The 21,706-nt window shown below is 46.3% G+C and overlaps 1 protein-coding gene across 1 annotated transcript; it reads right to left on the bottom strand.

Moving 5' to 3' along the window:
• Window positions 1-4,180: 4,180 nt before the first annotated feature.
• Window positions 4,181-11,706, bottom strand: LOC132338248 (sperm-associated antigen 4 protein-like). Its single transcript, XM_059867571.1, has 9 exons — window positions 11,592-11,706; window positions 10,967-11,025; window positions 10,740-10,780; window positions 10,052-10,139; window positions 9,738-9,798; window positions 9,220-9,332; window positions 8,483-8,650; window positions 6,623-6,712; window positions 4,181-5,392 (listed from the first exon to the last, which is right to left on the bottom strand). The coding sequence occupies exons 1-9, from the start codon at window positions 11,647-11,649 to the stop codon at window positions 5,246-5,248; spliced, it is 825 nt and encodes a 274-aa protein (XP_059723554.1). The 5' UTR covers window positions 11,650-11,706; the 3' UTR covers window positions 4,181-5,245.
• Window positions 11,707-21,706: the final 10,000 nt, after the last annotated feature.

Below are 21,706 nucleotides of genomic sequence, written 5' to 3'. Positions count from 1 at the left end.
CAATGCCAGCCTTTTATTCGTGCTCCCAGGAGGAGGATCAGCTGGTTGAGCAAGCATATCTGGGAAGTCTGGGCAGTCTTTACAGTAACAAGCCAATAAGGAAGTGGGCCAAACTCCAAAACAAACTCCAAAATTCCTGGAAGGTGCCAGTACCTATTTCCCTGGTCTTTCAAGGCTGGAGCACACATTTTCCCCAGACACCCCGGAAATCCTCAGTTGGATATTATTCCAAATATCATGGCTGTTGTTCCCTTGTGTGAGTGTCATGGTTTAACACCAGCAGTCTGATAAGTCATTCAATCTCTCCCATCCTAGTGGGATGGGAAAGGTAAAAGAAAACTTGTGGGTTGGGATACAGGCAGATTAATGGGGAAAGAAAAAGCCACATATGCAAGAAAAAGCAAAATAAAGAGGAAACACACTCCTTCCCATCGGCAGGAAGATGTTCAGCCACCTCCAGGAAACCAGGCTCCACCACATTCGCTGTGGTTCAGGAAAACAGACACCATCACTCCAATCATCCCCCTCCTTCCTTCTTCTTCCTTCAGGTTTATACTTTGAGCAGGACACTACTCATGATCTGGGATATGCCATGCTCAGTGAGGGTCAGCTGTCTTGGCTGCATACCCCACCATGGTCTAGGAATAATATTCCCCAATTTAGTACTCCCATTAAAAAGTCTACAAGCTGCTCCCCTCACCTTCTCCAATCCTAGGTTGAGATAAGAAGAATTTTCTGGGAATGGCAATGAGTTAAGAATCAACCATGAAAAATGTCCTTGAATAGAACCTCCTGCAAAGGAGGTGAAGAAGGAGTAGCCAACTTTATGTTCTTAATTCATCTTCCTACTATCCCTTGTAAAGTATTTCTGAACAATAAACTCCATACAACAGAAAGAAACCTGATTTATTATGTTTTGTTTGCATGGACTGTATATTACAAGCCATGGCTGATCACTGGACATTAACTTCATTGGTCACTATCTCAAGATTGTCGCTACCTCAAGTGGTCACTACCACTACATTGGCTGCCTTTGACAACAGCTTTCTTTCTCCTACTGTATGCATCAAAAAACTCAAGAAAATAAGGATAGGAAAAGATATTGAAGGTAAAAATAAAAAGAGGCAATGGTTATCAAAGACATAAAGCTAAGAAGATATGGCACAGCTGAGTAGCAGGAGTCTCTCATATTGGCATGTCTGATGAAGAAATAGCAAAAGATGACTTTGCTGGGTGTGGCTGAGGTAATTTCCCTCCCAGTGGCTGGCATGGGGCTGTATTTTGGATTTGTGCTGAATATAGGGATGATAATGGAGATGTTTTTGTTATTGCTGAGCAGTGCTCACACAGAGCCAAGGCCTTTTCTGCTTTTCATACTGCCAGGCTGGCAAGGGGGCTGGGGTGTGTGGGGAGCTGGGAGGAGACACAGCTGGGACAGATGACCCAAAGTGATCAAAGGCATGTTCCAGGCCATATGACATCATGCTAGTATATAAAGTGGGGGCAGAAGGAAGGAGGGGAGGGATGTTTGGAGTGATGGTGCTTGTCTTCCCAAGTCACTGTTACATGTCCTGGAACCCTGCTCTCCCTGGGATGGCTGAACACCTGCCTGCCCATGGGAAACAGGGAGTGAATTCCTGGGTCTGCTTTTTTTGCATGTGTGGCTTTTGCTTTCCATATTAAACTGCATCCCAACCCATGAATTTTCCAGCTTTAACCCTTCTCTGATTCTCACCCTGATCCTTCTGGCAGGGGAGTGAGGGAGCGGCTGTGTGGGGCTTGGCAGCTAAACCACCATTGGCTGAGAAACTCAGGATGCAGGAATTATATTCCTCTACATGTTTTCAGGCTTCTCAATCCTTGAAAGGGTTCTCTATGGTTTATTTCCTCCTCTAGCTCCAAAGCAAGCTCTTTATCCTTTCATGCTAACAATGCTGCCATACAGCTTTGAAGAAGGAAGGATTGAGGATTAATAGAGTATTTTGGGAGGGGATTGTGGATGAGGTGTTGAATAGAAGAGCTTCTTTTTTTCTTCTCTAGCAGACATAGAGGACATTGGCAGGAGAAATCATTTCACTGGTTTCTTTATGCATTATTATATCAACTGCCATCACTCCTGTTGGAGGAAATTGTGCAAAGGCTTCACATTAGCCATGAATTCCAGGGAAGGAGTCCATGCCTCTACAACCCCCTAGCTCAGTGGGGAGCTTATGGGGGTCCTCTTGTTGGAAATGATACCAAGTTTAAAAGTTTTTGTATAACTTTAGTCAGGGGTTTTGTTTGCCTTTGCCCAAATGGAAAGGAATTGAAGTTATTTTCAAAGGACTGTTTCACCACTCCAGGCCTGATGAGCTTAACATCTCAGCAAACTGGGGGTAGCACAGAAGATACACAAAAGGTAACAACCATCAAGAATTGTCTTAACAACCATCAACTCCAAACATCACCCCTGGCATGGTCAGAAACACCTGGCCTGAGAAAAGATAGATAAGATAGATAAGAGATAGATAAGTATGAGGACCTAATTAGAATCAAAGAGATCTGTGACCAATAAGAAACCAAATAGTAAGAACTGCAGAACTTGGAACCAATGTATCTCTATGGGTTTTGACTGTATCAAATTTGTGAAAAATCTTGTAAAATTCATGTGTCATGGGTTTTCTCTGCACAACCCGGGCTATGTGGATGAAATTCTTTCTGTTGCACATCCTGGCCAGAATGAAGTAATGCATTGATTCTCTAACACTAAAAATGTTGTTGGAGAATTTTGTTTTTCCTGCAGTTTCAGTGAAGACTGTGGTTTATTCTAGGCAAGTTTTTATTGTTTCTGGGAAAGGGATCTCCTTTACTAAGGCACTTTTAGGATGTGTTTCCTGGAGACAGTTTGTTTAGTGTAAAATTTCAGTGCTTGGATTTACACTTGAGTAAATGATTCTGAAATGAGTGACAGGTATTACAAAATTTGTAAATAACTGTGAAATATGTATGTGTTATTTTATTTACCCTTGCATAGTCCAGAATTTGTTTCCAAGACCCACTTTGTATAGAAGGTTGGACTTTTTAAACAAAGTTTTGCACAACTTTGTGACTTGAGATTCAACTGTCAGATAAGAATTAAACTTGAAATCTTCTAGGAAATGAAAAAGAAAAGAGCCTCACATTCTCAACAATAGCTTTCCTACATTATTTGAAGGAACAGTTGGAACTCTCTGGGGAAATGTAACACCTGAATAGCTTTAAGTTGCAGCAGGGTTCACTGCTCAGCTGCTCACTGCTTTTTCTGTGCCATAGTTTGAAGCTGGCTTCCTTACTGGTCGCTGGTGCTTCCATGTAGGATTGCTTTACTTGTTTGATTCATAAGGGAGGTGACAGTGACACTTGTTAGAGCTTTTGCTGCCAGGGGATTCCCCAGGACTCAGAATTGAAGCTCAGCTGAGTAGAGTGAGCTGCTTCCATACATTGGTCATGTGGAAGAATACTTTTTCTCTGAGCTGATTTTTTTTTTTTTTTTATGGGAGTACTGAAAATGTAATTACCTCACTTTAAAGTCCTGCCTTTTTTAATTTGACACTGTGGGTTAACGGGAAGGATGAAGATAATGCCATAAATAAAATTGTTACCAGATGATAAATGGCCTACACCTGGTGAGCTAACACAAAGCTTGTTCCAGAATGACTGGCCTATGGAAACTGCACAATGCCCTTTGTGTAAGGAGACTGGAAATTCTCCAGCCTCAGTGTCCTGCCAACTCAGCCAGGTCACCTGGAACATTGGGGTCCACAACCACCAGGGACCACCAGAGAGACCCTCAGGACAGAAGAAGGAATGGGGAAATATGTTAATGATTTTGGGGAAATCATATGTATGTATAAAAAATATATGTATAAAAATCATATGTGTAATCATATGTATCATATTATTATCATATGTACGTTTAGTCTAGGACAATCAATGAATGTGTATAAAATACAGAATATAAGCAGAAACTTTCCTGTACTCAGCATGCACAGCTTTGGGAGGAGCTATCCCCCTGTGCATCTGGCTGAATAAAGAATGCTCTTTTTAATGCTTCTTTGGCGTTAAGGAGTTTTTTTATTTTACTGGATTTTTGGTAACAAAAAAATTAAATCCCTGTCCTGGATTAACTTAAGTGACAATAAACCAGCACAAGGTTGCTACAAAGGGGTTTGCAGAGAATTCCTAGCTAAAAGTCACATGCCATAAGTCTGATGAAGAGCAGCTGAAGGAGCTGGGAAAGGGGCTCAGCCTGGAGCAAAGGAGGCTCAGGGGGTACCTTGTGGCTCTGCACAAATCCTGCCAGAAGGGGACAGCCTGGGTGTCGGGCTCTGCTCCCAGGGAACAGTGACAGGAGGAGAAGGAACGGCCTCAGGCTGGGCCAGGGCAGGCTCAGGTTGGACATCAGCACAAATTTCTCCTTGGAAAGGGCGCTCAGGCCTTGGAAGGAGCTGCCCATGGAGGTGGTGGAGTTCCCATCCTTTGCTTCTTTATTTATTGCTTACAGTTCTACTCATCAAACAAAAGTTGAAATACAATTCCCAGGGCCTATGGCTTTATTTGTTTTAGTCAGTAGTGCTAGGCTCTGGCACAACTTAGTCTCTCACTGCACATCCATGGGCAAGAGTAGAGGTTTCCATGCATTCTGCCATTGTCTTAAACCCTGGACTTGTGGCTTCCATTCTGCTTCTGGGATAGGACACATACAGCACTGTGTCAGGGGTTTACAAGAGATGGGCTGGAAACAACTGGTCATAGAATCATGGAACCATGGAACCCCTGACATGGAAGGGACCACTACACCTCTTCTGTCCTGCCTATCCATCCTGAAGAGCCTGTAAATGTCCAGAAGAAACAGGTGAGGAACCTTTGGGTAATAAACCTTCTCCTTCTGAGTGAAGAACCTTCTGGGTGAAGCACCAGAACCCAGAACGTGGTCACGTTCTGGAACAGGTTCCCCAGAGAACTGGTCACAGCACTGAGCCAGCTGCCAGACACATGGTGTGGTTGTTGGGGCTGTCCTGTGCAGGGCCTGGAGTTGGACTTGATGATCCTTGTGAGTCCCTTTCCACAGAGGGGATTAAATGATTCTATAATTCCTGATATCTTACCTAAAGCTCACCTGACACAGTTCCACATGCATAGTCTAAAATCAACATTGGGCTACCACATCATTCCCCCCATTTCCCTTCTTCCCCCTGCCCTTTCTTCTTCTTTTGTGTTTTCTTCTTTATTTATCTTGGCCCTGGGTTGAGGCTTTCTGGTTTTCCATCTTTCCATGAACCTTCACTCGGTAAATGCAGGTATACCACGGGTTTCCCCAGTTGCTCTTCACAAGAAGTTTGACATATGAAAAGGCTCTGGGGAGCAGCGTGTTCTGTGAAGAGGGAAAAGGGGGTGTTAAAATCAACAGTGAAATCAACATGTTGTACCCTGCCAGCCCTGTTTCTGCTCAGGAACAAGCTCCCAAAAGAAGCTTGGGAGAAGCAATAGAGATCTGAGGCTGCTGCTAGGGCTGCTGGGGGCAAGGGAAAGCACTTGGCATCCTCTGCATGCTGGCCCAGCTGGGGCTGCTCCTCCTTTCCCTCTGTCCCTTGCTCTGTGCTGACAGAGGGGCTGGGGACGTGCTCCTGTGCATGGGACTGGTGTGTCACCCCACTGTGTGTCACCCCACTGGTGTGTCACCCCACTGTCACAGACAAATTTTATGAAAAATCCTTTCATTAGGATCTTTTCTCCTGAGAAGCTTCAGCTTCTCCATGTTTTGCTGCTTTGGAATGTGATTTGGAGAACTGTTTACCCAGCATGTGAAATTGGTTTTACTTGATGACCAATGACAGCCACCTGTGTCAAGGCTGTGAGCAGTCAAAAGATTTTATCATTCAATTCTTTTCCTTTCAAGCTTTCTGATGAAATCCTTTCTTCTATTCTTTTAGTATAGTCTTAGTATATAATTTTCTTTTAATATAATATATATTATAAAATAATAAATCAGCCTTCTAAACATGGAGTCAAGATTCTCATCTCTTCCCTCATCCTGGGACCCCTGTGAACACCACCACATTTGGTGACCCCAAGTGAGGAACATTACCACACCCCACTGGTGTGTCACCCCACCGTGTGTCACCCCACTGGTGTGTCACCCCACTGAGTCCTTGCCATGCCCTCTACCTGCCTTCCTCCTGGCAGACTGAGAGCAATGGGAGAGAAGGGGCATTCTGTGCTGGGGTGACACTGTCCAGCTTGTCAGCAGGGCACAGAGTGGAACAACAGTGATGCCTGACAGCTTTTGCCACCATTTGTCCCCATTTCTCCATGGCACAAGGTCTGTTTGTTGTTTGGGTGGTGGGGCTGTATATGCATCTGGCTTTTCTGAAGGCAGTGGCTGCAGCCAGGGATCTCTCAGGAGCTGTGCTGCCATGGGCCTGACCCTGTCCTTCAGCCACCACAACCACATGCTACTCAGCCCTCCAAGCCACACCAGGTCTCCTTCAGCAGCAATCCAGGACCCTCTGCCCAGGGAGGAAACATTTGCATCTTCCCTGCCATGGACTTGCAAGCAAACCTGTTTTGCTGCCTGGCACCTGGCCCCATGTGTGGAGCATACCTTCAGAGGGAAGGTCTCTGTGGGGTTTTTTTCCACATTGTAGATGAACGCCCCCAGGAGAGTTTCCTCTTCTCTGTCTGCATCCACTCCCTTGGGAGCAAAGCACAAGGAGTGAGTCGGGCTCATCCCCACAAAGAGGGATGTGCAGACTGGGAATGTCAGCCCCCTTATGTACCCAGCCTCTCCCAGGGCTCTGGCAGTTGGTTAGGGTTAGGGTTAGGGTTAGGGTTAGGGTTAGGGTTAGGGTTAGGGTTAGGGTTAGGGTTAGGGTTAGGGTTAGGGCTGGGGCTAGGGCTAGGGTTAGGGTTAGGGTAGAGTTGGTTAGGGTAGAGTGTTGTGGTGTGATGTCATGTCAGATACCCCGGGTTTTCCCTGAAGATTTCTTCCCCAGGTGTGTCAGCCACCTCTTCCCTCCCCCTCCCTTGCCCCCTGCTGAGCACTGTTTGTCAATCCTGGCATTCCAGAAGGGCGTTGAGTGATTGGCAAAATTCAAAAGATGCCCTCTACCCCTGGAAAACGTTGGTCAATCCAGGTGTTATTTGTCCCTTTAGGCTTCCCCCCCACATCTGGTTGGTAGCTGTAGTATATGATATAGATAATTCATGCTATATAGGTGTATAAAATATTGTAAAGATCCGACATATGCTTCTGACTACCATAAGCCGAAGGCAGAGTTCTTTTCTATTCAAACAGTTGCCTGACATCATCCAGATAAAATCAGGTTTTCTACTGCTCTGGCCGGGAGTGAAGTCCATGCAAGTATTTCCCGACATCTTTCAGATAGCATCGAGTTCGTTAACGTATGAATGAGACCTTCCTGGGCAATGAGTACCAATTTCCCAGGAATGTCAGACACCCACAAGAACCTGCACCTGGAGAGATTGCATCAAAACCAGGGATATCCCTGTTACATGTGAAGGAAGGCTACCCCGGGAAGCTCAGACGAGCCGTTTGGACTTCTGGACTAACTTTTGTATATGTTTGAATCTGTATAGTCCCAGTTATAAATATGAAGGGACATACAGTAGTCTGCTGTCATTTCTGCCTCAGGCAGAATAAATGGTATATATGCTGGCTGCGAGAGGCAGTCGGGGTGAACCGCCTCGGAGACGCTGACATTGTCAGATGATTCCAGGGTTCACCCAGCGCCGACTCCTGGGGTTGACGCTGTCTTAGCTGTGGTGGTTTTTTGCAATTCTTTTTTTGTTGTCAATCTAATAAATTTTTATAATTTTTTTTTTTATAAATTTGGCTACTGATCTGATAATTTACAACAGTAGCCCTCCGTGCCCCTTCTCTGCCCCTCTCCTCGGGGTTAAAAGGAATAGCAACCACGCGGTTCAGGAGTTCTTTTGGAGCTGTTGCTGGATTCAGAGGCCTGTGGGCCAGAATAAAGTTCTGGATCCAAACTCTCCATCAGAACCGACTCTTTTTTCTTCACCATCGCCTTAAAGCTCCTCCAGCAGAGGTAAACCTGAGCCCCTGCATGCCTAGACTTTCCTTCAAGCACCCAGCTGCAGCACCCAACTAGCCAAAGGTGTCTCTGAGGTGAAATCACCACAGTTGTGGCCTTTGGTCAAGCAGCAAGGGCCAGACAAGCTCAGGCACATCCCACTCGGCTGTATTGGTAATTATTCCAGTAGTAGAGCTCAGTCTCAGTGCCTTGTGCTTTGGTCAAGAAACCTTGTGTGCTTGGCCAGAAAGAATCTTAAGAAGACTGGACCTCTCGAGCCCTTGAAGTGTCGCAGTGCTCAGGAGGGTGCAGGACCCAAAGCTCAGAGAGTGCACAAAAGCAAGCAAGACCTTGCCCTGAGCTCCTGCTAGGGCCAGACTCCCACCAGAAGTGTTTAGCAGACTTACAAAGACAGCAATGTCTTTGGGGGCACTGATGATGGTCCCACTTGGAGAGACATCTTTGGAGATGTGCTGCAGTGTGATGGCAGTCAGGTAGACTCGTGCTGGCAACTTGATGACAACCTGGCCCTGATGCCCTTTGAAAGCCCAGCAGTTTCCTGGGAAAACATTTGGCTGCAACAGAATGCAAGAGCAGTGATGTGTGGGCCAACACAACTGCCCATGTAGCTTGAAGCGATGGGGCTGACATGTCTGTGGGCTCTGTTTCAGCTTGGAAAGAAGGGGCTGTGAGGAAATGGACAGAAGCAGGACTTCCCTGCCTGCCAAGGTGGGCTCAGCCTGGCAGAACAGAGAATACTGGTTATGAAACCATCCTACTCAGGGACAAGCAGAAACACCTCTGCCCAGGGACTCTGTAGGGTCCCTCCTCCTCCCATCTCCCACCCTGGAAAGCAGTTCTTAGGGTTGACAGTGGAGACGGTCACCAGGTAGAAAAAAACCCTTTCAGCCAGCTGTGGCCAAGGAGTGTGGGCAGAATGCAGCAGTACAGCTCAATTTGGCTCCACTCCCCTCTGCAGAGGAACCACTGCTTCTCAGCAAGCCCAGCCCTGTGCTCCAGCTTTGGTTTCAGGAATCCAATCTGCTGTGGGCTTCATCAGTACCACTGGGCTGAGGGGAGAGCCCCCAAGAATGGTTCCCAAATTCACAGGAGAGAAGAAAACTGGTGACTTCTGCTAAGATACCTGCAGAATAGTATCAGGAGGGCTGGCAGTCCAGAAGAAGCGTAAAATCCTGCAGAGGCAACTCTCTTTGCAGTCATAGGTCTGGGAAGTTCTTTGTGTGTCAATGGTGGCTCCTGTAAGGGAGGGAGGGCAAATGGCTGCAAGCAGCTACACACTGGCAGGGCTTGGTGCTCAGACACCATTTCTGGTGCCACTGGGCAGCTCCATGTCCACCTGTCCTGTCTGCATCACCCTGCCCTGAGGGGCAATGACAGAAGCCACATGCCTGGTGACTGCCTCTCACACAGGGCAGTCACCTGTGTGAGGAGGTGACTGGGAGGAAGCAAAGCACAAGCCAGCCATTCCTTCTCCAGGTGCAGTGGAGAGGAAGAGAGCCCCTCCATCCTCACAGGAACATTGTTATTTCTGTTCCATCTCCCCAGAACCTGTGTGGAGGCAACCCCAGACATCCCTGTGGAGGCAGTGGGCAGGACATAGACAAGCACAAGGCAGGGAGACCAGGCTGCTCGTGTCCTTACCAAAGCTCTTGAGGGCCCAGTCTGTCTTGACACAGGGCTCCAAAGCCATCTGGCTCAACTCCTGGGAAAGCCATGAGCAAACAGGAAAGGACAGTTCAGCAGGCTGCCAGCACCCACAGAGGCAGAGCTCAGTGCCAGCCATGCATGGCCAGCCATGCCCACAGAGCTGGCAAACTCTGTGCTGCTGATGGAGCCACAAGGGCGGAGGAACAGGGTCTGTGGCCACAATGTTCTGACCCCACCAACAATACCAAGGCGAGCTTTCTTGGGGGTTTTGCCCAGACAAGCCTCTTTCCCCAAAATGGCAAGGTCACCTTTAAACTACTGATCTCCACCCTCAGCTGAGTAATCTCTTCCAGCAGATTCTGCAACTTTTGGGTTTCAATCAAAGTGTGTGAATTCCTGCAGGAACAGAAAAGCAGATCTTGCCAAAGCAGCCCATTCCTACTGTGAAGCACCTTAGCTCAGTGAACAGGCACACACACTTTCCTTGCTCAGTGAACAGACACACACACTTTCCTTGCTCAGTAAACAGACACACACACTTTCCCTGCTCAGTGAACAGACACACATGCTTTCCCTGCTCAGTGAACAGACATACACACTTTCTCTGCTCAGTGAACAGACACACACGCTTTCCCTGCTCAGTAAACAGACACACATGCTTTCCCTGCTCAGTAAACAGACACATACACTTTCTCTGCTCAGTGAACAGACACACACACTTTCCCTGCTCAGTAAACAGACATACACACTTTCCCTGCTCAGTGAACAGACACACATGCTTTCCCTGCTCAGTGAACAGACACACATGCTTTCCCTGCTCAGTGAACAGACACACATGCTTTCCCTGCTTTGCCAGTGCTTCTTTCAAGCCCAAGCTGACCAAAAGGCAGGACAGAAGTACAGGAGCCTTTGCTGTTTGGAGACTGAGCACAGGTTGCACAAGGTCAGCTGACACTTCTGCACAGACATATTTCCAGTTCTGGAAATCTCTCTTACCAGAAGGTTTTTAGTCCTGCTGGAAATACACTTTGCATCTTCTGAAAGAAAAAAAATCTTGATTAGAACATTTACTGCCAGAGCCACTGTGGCTTCCCAGGGCAGACTACAAAATCTGCTTCTTCTTTGGGTGATGCTTTGTAGAAGCAGAAGAGCCTCAGATTTATCCAGCCACCATCAGCAACACCTCCCCTGCAGGAGGTGCCTGTCCCACAACAGTCACTAACCTCCACGAGTTCCTTTGTCCATGGTGACCATTCTGACAGGGCAGTCCCACAGAAACCACCTGCAATTCACGCCACCAGGCACTGGAGTGGGGTTTGCAGCCAGCCCAGGGCCATTGTCTGCTCCCTGCTGCCCTGGGGGTCAGGCAGCAGGTGAGCTGAGGGGTGAGGAGTGAGGGCTGCAGAGAGAGGACGTGCCTCTGGCTGAGGGCCATCAACCCAGGCTTCAGGGGACATGGCAGCGTGGTCGGCAGTGCTTGTTGCCCCAGTCCCACTCCCTGTTTCCCCTCACTTCAGTCAGCACCAGGACCAGGCTGCAGGGGCTGGGGAGGGACCTCCCCACCCCTCCCCTTGCACTGCCCCTCTCCTCTGGGCATCCCCAGTTCAGCTCTGGAAATACCCATGGCCTTCTCTCTCAACCTTGCAGCAAGCTGCTCAGTCCAGCAGCCAGAGCAGTAGCATGGCTGTGAGACTGCCTGGGGTCTTACTGGTGGTCCCAAAGCCAGTCAAGGGCACCCTCAGGAAGCACCTGGGCCACAGGAGTTTTCACACACAATGGCCCTGAAGGAAAGCTGGGATCCAGTACAGCCAGGCTGTCACTCTCAGTTGTTTGCCCATGAAAACTCACCAAGAGCCACTGAGAGCAGCAAGAGAACAACTTTAAAGCTCTTCTTCAGCTGCAGCATCTTTTGCCTGAAAGAGAGGGAGTCCTGGGGCTGTCAATTACCAAGCCTCAGGCAAACCCCTTCACATCGAGGAAGTGTTATTGTTATATTTTATGAAAAATCCCTTTGCCAGGATTTTTCTCCTGAGAAGCTTCAGAAACTAAATGTAAACAATAATTATCTGATTGCTTAGAATGTGGTTTGGAAGTTGCTTACCAACAAGAACATCTTTGATTGGTTCCAAGTGAATTGCTTTTGATTAATGACCAATCTCAGTCCAGCTCTGTTGGGACTCTGGTCAGTAACAGGTTTTTTATTATCGTTCTTGTCTAGCCTTCTGACGTCTCCTTTCTCTTTCATTAGTGTAGTTTTAGTATATCATTTTCATATCATATAATATCATATCATATCAAATCAGCCTTCTAAGAACTTGGAGTCAATTCTCATCTCTCAGCTCATCCTGGAGACCACCACAGCACCACAACAATTAATAACCACAAGGAAGCACAGGAGCTTTGCCTGACTTTGGTCCCAGAGCTCTCCCACACCTGCACGGTCTCTTGCCAGAGCTGGGAAAGCCCTTCCCCTGCAGATGCTTGGCTCTCCCCTGAGTGCTTGGCTCCACAGCAGTTTGTCCTGCAGCCAAAGCTGGAGGCTCAGGCTCTGGTGTGCCAGTGACACTGCCAGGGGGCTTTGCTCTTGGCTCTGCCTGAGACTGTCCACAGCACAAGCAGCGCTCAAGCTTCATCATCCAAGTGAGAGCCCTGGGCTGCTGATTAGGGAATACCCTCTGCTCTCCCCTCTGCTTGCACTGGCCCTCAGACATTCCCATCCTGCCCCCTCTCCACAGCAGAAACATGTAGTGTGCACTCTGTGAGGATGGCATGAGAATGGCTCAGAAAATTTCTCCTGGGGAGGCAAAGGCACCTGCCAAATAAGCCTGAAGAACATCCCTTAGAAAAGAAACCAGAGAAAAGTAATGCCTGTCTCTTGAGTCTCTTTTCTTCTTCCATCCCCACAGAAAGGGGGCTTCACATCACATCACAGGGCTGGTCTTCAGAAAATTTGTCAGCTTCCCCATGCTCTCCAACCCCACTGACAGCCATATCCATCCTGCTGCTCCAGCCTAACACCCTGGGCAGGAGCAGCCCCTTCATACCAGCTCATGGGGCAGTTGCTGAGCACCACAATCACCTCTGCCAGTGCTTTGGAAGACTCCAGTGGTTTGTCTGGTGAGCCTTTATCCTCCCTGTCCCTCTGGGCTCAGCTCTGCCTCCAGCTGCAGCAGGATGTGGTGTCTGCCCAGTGTGACAGCCACAGAGCCACTCTGGGTTCTGTCCCTGTGCCACAGGGCTGTGCAGGCAGCTGCTCTGACCTCACAGCCGTGCTGGCTCTGCTTTCACAATTGGGGTGCCCACGGTGGCAACTGTGCATCTGCACATCCCCATTTTGGTTTGCAAAAGTCAGTGCTGGCAGGTCTGCCTGAAGGTTAGATGGTTCATCCCACCACCCAACTGTCACTGCCAAATCTTCTGAAAGATCCCTTTGCCAGGATTTTTCTCCTGAGAAGCTGAGAGGCCTCAGAAACAAAATGTAAGCAATAATTACCTGATTGTTTGGAATGTGCTTTGGAGGTTGTTTACCATCAGGTGCATCTTTGATTGGTTCCATGTGGATTAGTTTTTACTTGATGACCAATTATGGTCCAGCTGTGTCAGGACTCTGGTCAGTCACAAGTTTTTATTATTCATTCTTGTCTAGCTTTCTGATGTATCCTTTCTCTTTCTTTAGTAAAGTTTTAGTATATAATTTTATTTTAATATCATATAATATCATAAAATAAGAAATCAGCCTTCTGAAACATGGAGTCAAGATTCTCATCTCTTCCCTCGTCCTGGGGACCCTCAAACACCACCACACCTAACTAGTAAGTTATCTATAAACCAGCAAAGGATGCTTGCAGAGGGCCAGGAATCATAGATTCATCATGCAGTTACAGGATGGTTTGGATTGTGTGATAGGTGAGAAATGCCATGGGTGACTCTCACAATTAAAATGCAAATATCATGTAAATATGTTAAGAGAAGTTTTATAGATTTATAGTTATGTTTTACCCCCTTGTGTTGTTATCAGGGGGTGACCTGGGTTTGGGACATTTGGGAAGGTGGGATTGTTACTATGGCAACAGCTGATCTCCAATCAGGATTTGAGGATGTGATCTCCACCACTGGACAGCGAAGAAGGATGAAACAGATGGACAGAACTTTGGGAGGGGCTAAAGGGTTAAAAGGTGAAACCCCCATTGTGTGGGTGAGCACATGATGGGAAAGATCCTCTGCTCCTGGTGCTGTCTTATTTTCTCTATTCAGTCTTCTGATGTATTTTTGATAAAGGCTTGAATAAGCCTTTTAAAATTTTTTGGAAGTGAGTATCATTTCTCACAGATTGGAAGGATGCTGCAGTTCATGTCTGAACTCTGGGGGTTATTACTGGTGCCTCAGCAGCACCAGTGTCACCAGGCACTTGTTCCCTGGGCTGCCACGGGGAGGGAGGCTGCCTCTGAGGCCATGAGCTGGGGCCTGTTCACCTTACAGTAATGGAACCACACACCCTGGAATGTGTGAAGCCCAGTTTCTTACAGCTCTGTGTGTGAAACACAGATTTTTGTTGCCCAGAGACTAACTTGGAGGTGATTTTCTGGTTAGAACAACCATACCTTTCCTATCAGTTTCTGCTGTCTATAAAACTTTATTGCTGTTGCCTTTGCTGGACAGGAGTATTAACTTGAGCTTGTTTCCTCTATCCAAATGTTCCCACTATGCTCCCAGGCTGTGGGAAATTCGTTATCTCCAGGACTTCTAACTTCTGCCAAGCTGGGTCTGATTGTAGTGTAGACATAATTACCAGAGGGTGAATGCACAAACAGTGCCATTGCATTCATCTTGTTTCCTGCAACAACAAAACATCCTTAATATCTCATTTCTTTTCCTTTTTCTCCTCTCAGCTTACCCTCAGTTGCATTGAGAGGTTTTTCCCTTCTGGTTTATAGCCTGGGCAATACCTGCTCAGACCTGCATTACATGCAAGATCCCATTTGTTCTCCAAGAAAAGGGAACCACAAAGACATGGCCTCTGTTTCCTTCCTCTCCCTTGCAAGTCACTGTAACCTGCTCTAAAAGGGGTTGTGGTGATGGAGGGCAAAGCCCCTGGTACCCTCAGCACCCACTGATGGGCCACATGGGGCTGCTGCAAGGAAAGCCAAAAATGCCTGAAGGGCAAGCACAGGAGATGTGCAGGGAGGCTGCAAGAGAGGAGTTCCCTTCACCCAGCTCCAGGCTTCCTGCTGATACAACTGTGTGAGAGAGTGGGAGCAGCAGGCTTTGCCAAACACAGCCACAGCAGCTGGAACAGACCCAGCTGGCATTTCTGATGGGCCATCCAACAAACACCTCATGTGTGCACCACAGTCCCACATAACTGAGGAAAGGACCAAAGAGCCAGGTGGGAGCCCAAGTCCTGTGCCTAAAGCCACTGAGAGCTGTCACTTCTGCTTAGGAACTCCAGCTGCTGCTTGGAAACCAGTGTGGCAGGAGTTCCCTGTGACTCTTCTCACAAAAGAGCTGATCTGTTCTGTCCACCTGCATTGTCCTCCCATCCCATGGATGATGAGATCCCCCAGGCTGGCCTGGCTGGCTGGTGAACTGTCTCTGGCTGGTCAGTTCTCTCTCTCTCTCTCTCTCTGGCACCAGGGGTGGAACTCCCAGTGGACAACAAACAACTGGCCTTGAGAACAAGGTGTGGGGATATGAGCTGGAATTTCTGACTGACAGACACTTCACTTTACAAACTATAAAACCTGCACAAACTTTCACCTTAGGCAGAAATCTCCTCCACACACCTTGGAAATGTGAAAGACTTCTCCCCAGAGTTTGGATGCAAATTCTGCAAACTTTTTCCCAGGAACTGAGTTGAAAGGACTTTATGAGTACTCCATCATCAATTCAATGTTAAGTTATATTGATTCCTAATCTATATTATTTCTTCACTAGCTGTAATATAGGTACCTTTTCATCTACTAGCAGTTGGTTTTGTTTCCTCCTGTGTAGTAAGCAGTCTGTTTCAAGTCCTCAATCTGTTAATCTTGTGTCTATTCAATAAATCATTCATTTTGTAATAGACCTAATTGGCCATTCTTAAGAACTTGTAAATGAGAGACATTTGGGGTGCAGGCCACCTCAAACAGAGCTACTGCCAGAAATCTGAGTCAGAGGCAGGACTTGTCTAAGCTCTCATCTCCATTTGTAAACTAGTCATGTGCTGACACTGAATTCTGTAATTAGAAGAAAACTCTCCTGTCTATTAAAAAAAAAAGTTGCAAATACAGGAACATAACCAGTGACAGAGAGAGATGGCAACTGAGGCCCCAAGGCAGTTTTATAAACATTGTTGTGGTGCCTCTCATGGATACACCTGACCCTCAGCTGTACTTTGGATCAGGCCAGCTATGGAGCAACAGGCCCCACACCCTGTGGTGGATTTGTGAACTGGAATGCCCCTGGCTTAGGTACAAGGAAGTGAAGCTGCCTCGGAAAAATATTTTTGAAGGTGGTTTCAAAGCTCAAAAGTGAAAAATAACTAACGTACAGAAGATAACAGAGCTAAAACAAAGACATCTGCCTTCTCTGAACTATTGACTAGCAGCCAACTACTTCACTCTGATAAATATTGCCATCAGGATAAGCCAAATTTGAGCTGTCCTGAGTGGCAGCTGGACTGAATACCAGAGACTCTCCCCTTGAACTGGAGCACCACTCAAGGTTTCAGATCCCTTACCTGAAAATAAGACGTCCTTCCACGCCCAAGAGAGATTTCTTATTTCCATCAGATCCTCAGTAAGTGACTGATGCAATGCTGAATTAATTAAAAAAAAAATCCATGTAGCTGTTCAGTATTAACTATTATAAATTTTGTATAGATAATTCCATTACATAAACCATTGTCATAATCTGAGGCTAAGATTAGACCTAGCTGAATCCAGGCTTTGTGTGGAGGTTAGAAAGCAAGGGGATCCACTCTGAACCTCATTGGGATGGTCTTCCTCACCCTCTAAACCCTCCTTGGGGAGCTGGACTCTTGTGCTTCCCTTTCTTCTTCTCCCTCCTCACCTTTGGCCAGCTGAAAACCATAAACTGGAACCCCAGAATAGTTTGAGTTGGAAGAGACCTGGGAGACTGTTGGATTATTCCTTTTTGTGACCCAGAGAAGGGGTAACTGAGAGGTGTTTTAAAAGCTTTTATTTTATTTTCAGTCTCATGAGAAGGGTGAGACAATACAGATGTTATAATTACCAATTAGAAGCCAACCATTTCCTAATTACAATGCATTATAAGCATTTCTTGGCCTATCAGCTTTAGCCACACCATGCTGCAAATGCCTTAAAGCCAATCATCTAAAAACACCCCTCGTGGGTCCCACTACAGTGCGTCCTTCACAGTTTTGTTTCTCCAAAGTATCCAGTCTTATTTACAAAACCATCCTTTGAAGCTTGTTTCTAGTTCCATTTCTCTCTCAACAATGTCTGTCCTGTTCCATGTGAGCCTTCTGTCAGGCTTTGAGAACTCTCTACAAATTCATTTCCCACAGGAGACGATCTTGTGGGATGATGCCATGGGCAGGGACACTTCCACTGTCCCAGGTTGGTCCCAGCCCTGTCCAGCCTGGCCTTGGACACATCCAGGGGCAGCCACAGCTGCTCTGGGCACCCTGTGCCAGGGCCTCAGCACCCTCACAGGGAAGGATTTTTTCCTAAAATCTAATCCAAACCCACTACATATCTCTTTTCTTATTTGGTGTTTCAGGGGATTTTCTTTGGCTGGGGCCACACAGGAGGGAGCAGGAGGAGTGGCCAGGCCCCAAATTCTGCTCCCCCTCACTCAGGTGTGAATCCTTAAGCTGCCCCTTCAGTGTGAGGATGCTCAGTGCTGATCCTGAGCCCTGGGACACTCGGGGAGCCCAGAGCCAGCCCTGGGCTCAGAGGACACCCCATCCCTGGCCACAGCAGTTCCCCTGCCAGGGGAGCCCAGGAGCAGCACGGACCTGAGTGGGCTGAGCTGGGGGTCAGCCAGCTCTGAGATACTGGAGAGATTTGCATTTATTATGGAATGGTTTGGCTGGAAGGGACCTTCAAGCCCTTCTCATTCCACCCCACCATGGGGACACCTTCACTGCCCCAGGCTGGTCCCAGCCCTGTCCATCCTGGCCTTGGACACCTCCAGGGATCCAGGGTCAGCCACAGCTGCTCTGGGCACCCTGACCCAGGGCCTCACCACCCTCACAGGGAGGAATTTCTTACTAATATCCAATTTAAATCTACCATCTTTCAGTTTAAAGCTGTTCCCCTTGTCCACTCAGTCCTTGTCCAAAGTCCAGCTCTCTTGGAGGCCTCCTTCTCCTAAGAGATTTCTTGGTCATCTCAGTTTTCTGCCTTTCAGATAAGTAGATAATCTTAGCAGGATAAGCATGGCACTGCTAAGCAAATATTTAAACTGTCATTTTAAATATAAGACTTAAGAGGAAGGAGGAAAATGACAGCTAAATGGAAAGTAAAATTTTAATTTAGTGCTTAAACAACTTGAGTCCTTATGCTGTACCTGTAGCAGAGACCTGACAGTTGTATACCTGATCATGATAAATCCAAAAATCTTTCCATTAAGCTTTGAAATGAAGAGATAGCTTCATCTGAAGGAAAACTAAATCTATATATGCAAACATTGCCATATGTTTATAGGGCCTTCTCAGCACAAAGTTCCTCTTATGGCACCAAGAATTTGCTGGTATGGAAAATAACACATTTTAAGTGGTATTTTTAAGTAATTTACAGTTGAATTAACAGTAGTAAGAAAATAGTTAAGAATTTGACTTGCAGAATGGGATATGACTCATGACTTTCTCGGCAGCTTTTACTCTGAAGTTACACCTGAAGTTTTTTTTTACTCTGAGGTTTACACCTGTTTGGGAATGACACCTTGTGTTGGGCTGGTCAGACACCCTGGCTTGGTCAGCCTTGCAGTCCTTCAGCCAGAGGAGAGAAAGAACTGAGGAAGAGCTAAGCAAAAGAAGGCCAGCAGGTGTAAGTTCCAGCTGACTTTCACCTCAGTGCAGAATTAAGCTTCTACCAAAAAAACCCACCAAAAAAAAAACCAAAAAAAAAAAAAAAAAACCACCCCAAAGCTAAATTTAAAATAAAATTAAAATTTAAAAAAATTAAAAATTAAAATTAAATCTCTACCAAGATATTGGCTATTCTCTACCAAGATATGTTTTCCACCCTTTGACTTCACCTAAAAGCTCCTTGGCCCCAATGGTTTTCTGGTTTTCTCCTGATGCAGAAGCAGGAAATATTGGGAATCTTGCACAATTGGACAGGAAAGCTGTGCCCCTGAGGCCTGCAGCTGTGAGGGGAGATGCTGCAATGCCACATTCACCTGTACCTGCAGCTGTCCCTGCTCACTCCCTAACAGATGACAGCTGAGCCATGGCAGGAGAAACATTTTCCAGTAAGGTTCTATGTCATAACTATACAGCAGAAATACCCAAATAAAGGATATTTCACTGCTCCCTCAGAGCCAGGGGGGGTGTCATTGCTGGAATTTTCATACCACCCAACAGGCAAAAGAGAAGCCCTTTTATTGCTTTTTATTCTTTCACATTTGTTCCATGAAACTTTTTTTCCACTCCAGCTCAACATCTCTTTAAGTGGAAAAGTCCTGTCTGTCTGCCACTTGTCATAAACCAGGAAGGATATGACTTGAGTTTCAAATACATCTGTATTTATTAAATACACTTTTAAATCTAAAAACAAAAGAAAAAAATGTGTTAGTGAAGAAAATTATTCTCTGTCTTGACTGCTGGGTTCTTGAGCTGCCCGTGTTTAATATTAATGTATCTGTATTTCTAGGTCTTGATTGCAACAGCTCTGCTAATTGTGGATATCAGTGAGAGATTATCTGACTTTCACCAGCTCGGTGCTCCACCTACACTGAGTCACAATCAAAGATTTGTCTTGCTTTTTTTTTTTTTAATGTTTAAAAGGTTAGAATCCACAGCTCCAAGCTATAATGGGCAAAAGAGCACATTTTAAGTGAAATTAAACCATGCTTCTCTCAATTTAAATAGAAAAAGTTAGCTCTGCTGGTCCATTCCTCCACAAGAATGGCAGCACCTGCAACTTCACACATCCATAAAATATTTCTGTAAACACCAAATGACTAAACATAGTACAACACCCTATGCAGTCAATCAACATTTTCCTTTTTCACTCCAAAATTTATGTCTCATAAACCTCATATGGAACTAATAATCAAACAAATCTGGACCCCAGGTTGTGTTCCCAGGGAATGGGCACAGCCCCGAGGCTGCCAGTGCTCCAGGAGTGTTTGGACAGCACTGTCAGGGGTGCCCAGGGTGGGATTGCTGGGGTGTCTGTGCAGGGCAGGGGTTGCACTGGATGATCCCTGTGGATCCCTTCCTGTTGGGACCCAGCACATTCCTCTGGCTGCCCTGGGTGATTCGAGACCCTGGCAAGGGGCTCAGAGACCTTGGCATGGAGTCAAAAACACCTGTGCCTTCATTTTAGCCCATGGGAACAATTACCAGCTTTGTGTGAAGAGTTACAAGCCACAAGAGTTTGAGTAGAATGATAGTTAATTTGTCACAGGGTGAAAAAGTAGAATTTTGGGAATTTAGAATGGGGGTTCAAGAGACAAGATGGAGGAATCTGAGCGTGTCCTGTCTTTCTTCTTCTTCTTCTTGTCCTCCATCTTCTGCTGGGATGGTGACACTTTTGGATTGGTTTAGAGTAGAGACAGACTGTCTAACACAGGTGATGGGTATTGGAAAATTATTGTAAATAAAGTACACATAGTTTGTAGTATAAAAAGCCAACACCACCCCACGGGCAGGGACTGTGCCACAACCCGACCTGCTGGACAGACCTCAGCAGGGCAGAGAAAGAATGGAATAGATGAGAAAAAATAAACACCCATGAAAAACAGAGCTGAGGAATCTCGACTTCTTTGGCTGTGGGGCTGGGAAAAAGAGACTTTCCAACACCTTGGGTCATCTCAACCACAGAGACTCCAAGACTTCCAACTCAGGAGATTCTGTGATTTTATCATTTCCTTCCTAAGCTATCAGCTGTCACTTGCTGCCTAGCAAGAATAAAACAATTCCATTTAAAAGAAGCACAGCACTGTGTGAATCTTCTCTGTGAAGTCCTGCATTCACAGAAACAGCTGTAGGGAATAACACCCTGCAGGGCCTGGGGACAGGCTGTGCTTTCTGCATGGATTGTGAGAAATGGATGTGATTCATGCTAACTAAATTGTATTTATATCAATAGTTTGGGAAAATAATTGGAAAAGTAGATGTGATTGTGATAAATGGATGTGATTTGTGCTAAGTAAATTGCAATTATATCAATATTTTGGGAAAATGATTGGAAAAGTAGATGTGATTAGGGTTATGAAGCAGATGGTTTTCTATGTAGATGATCCATGTGAGAAACAGGATACAGGGAATTGGAATCAGCCTTGGGATGGACAAAGTTAGGGAGACTCCCAAGTCAGAACTGGCATCAAGATGAAGTTAAGACAACTCCCAGGGCAGGATCTGCCTTGAAATGAATAAAGTTGGGACAATTCCAGCCAGGGGGTCTAAAACAGTGGTGTTATCTATGAAATAATAAGGCTTAATTGGACCATAGTGCTTGCTCACATAACACCAAGCTTAATGCACACGTGCCACCTGCCAGACCCTGCTGAGAGAGAAATGGAGCTAGAAACAAGTCTCAAGGGATGGTCTTACAAAAAAGACTGGATACTTTGGAGAAACAGAACTGTGAAAGATGCACTGCAGTGGGACCCACAAGGGGTAATTTTAGATGATTTGCTTTAAGGCATTTCAGGCATAGTGTGGCAAACAGCTGATAGGCCAAGAAAAGCTTGTAATGCATTGTAATTAGGAAATGGTTAGCTTCTGATTGTGATGGTGTGAATTATAACACCTGTATTGTCTCACC

Source organism: Haemorhous mexicanus, chromosome 25, assembly GCF_027477595.1.
Source record: "Haemorhous mexicanus isolate bHaeMex1 chromosome 25, bHaeMex1.pri, whole genome shotgun sequence".
NCBI lineage: Eukaryota > Metazoa > Chordata > Aves > Passeriformes > Fringillidae > Haemorhous > Haemorhous mexicanus.
The sequence above is the reverse complement of the archived record's forward strand: the minus strand, read 5'-3'. Positions and strand labels throughout refer to the sequence as shown.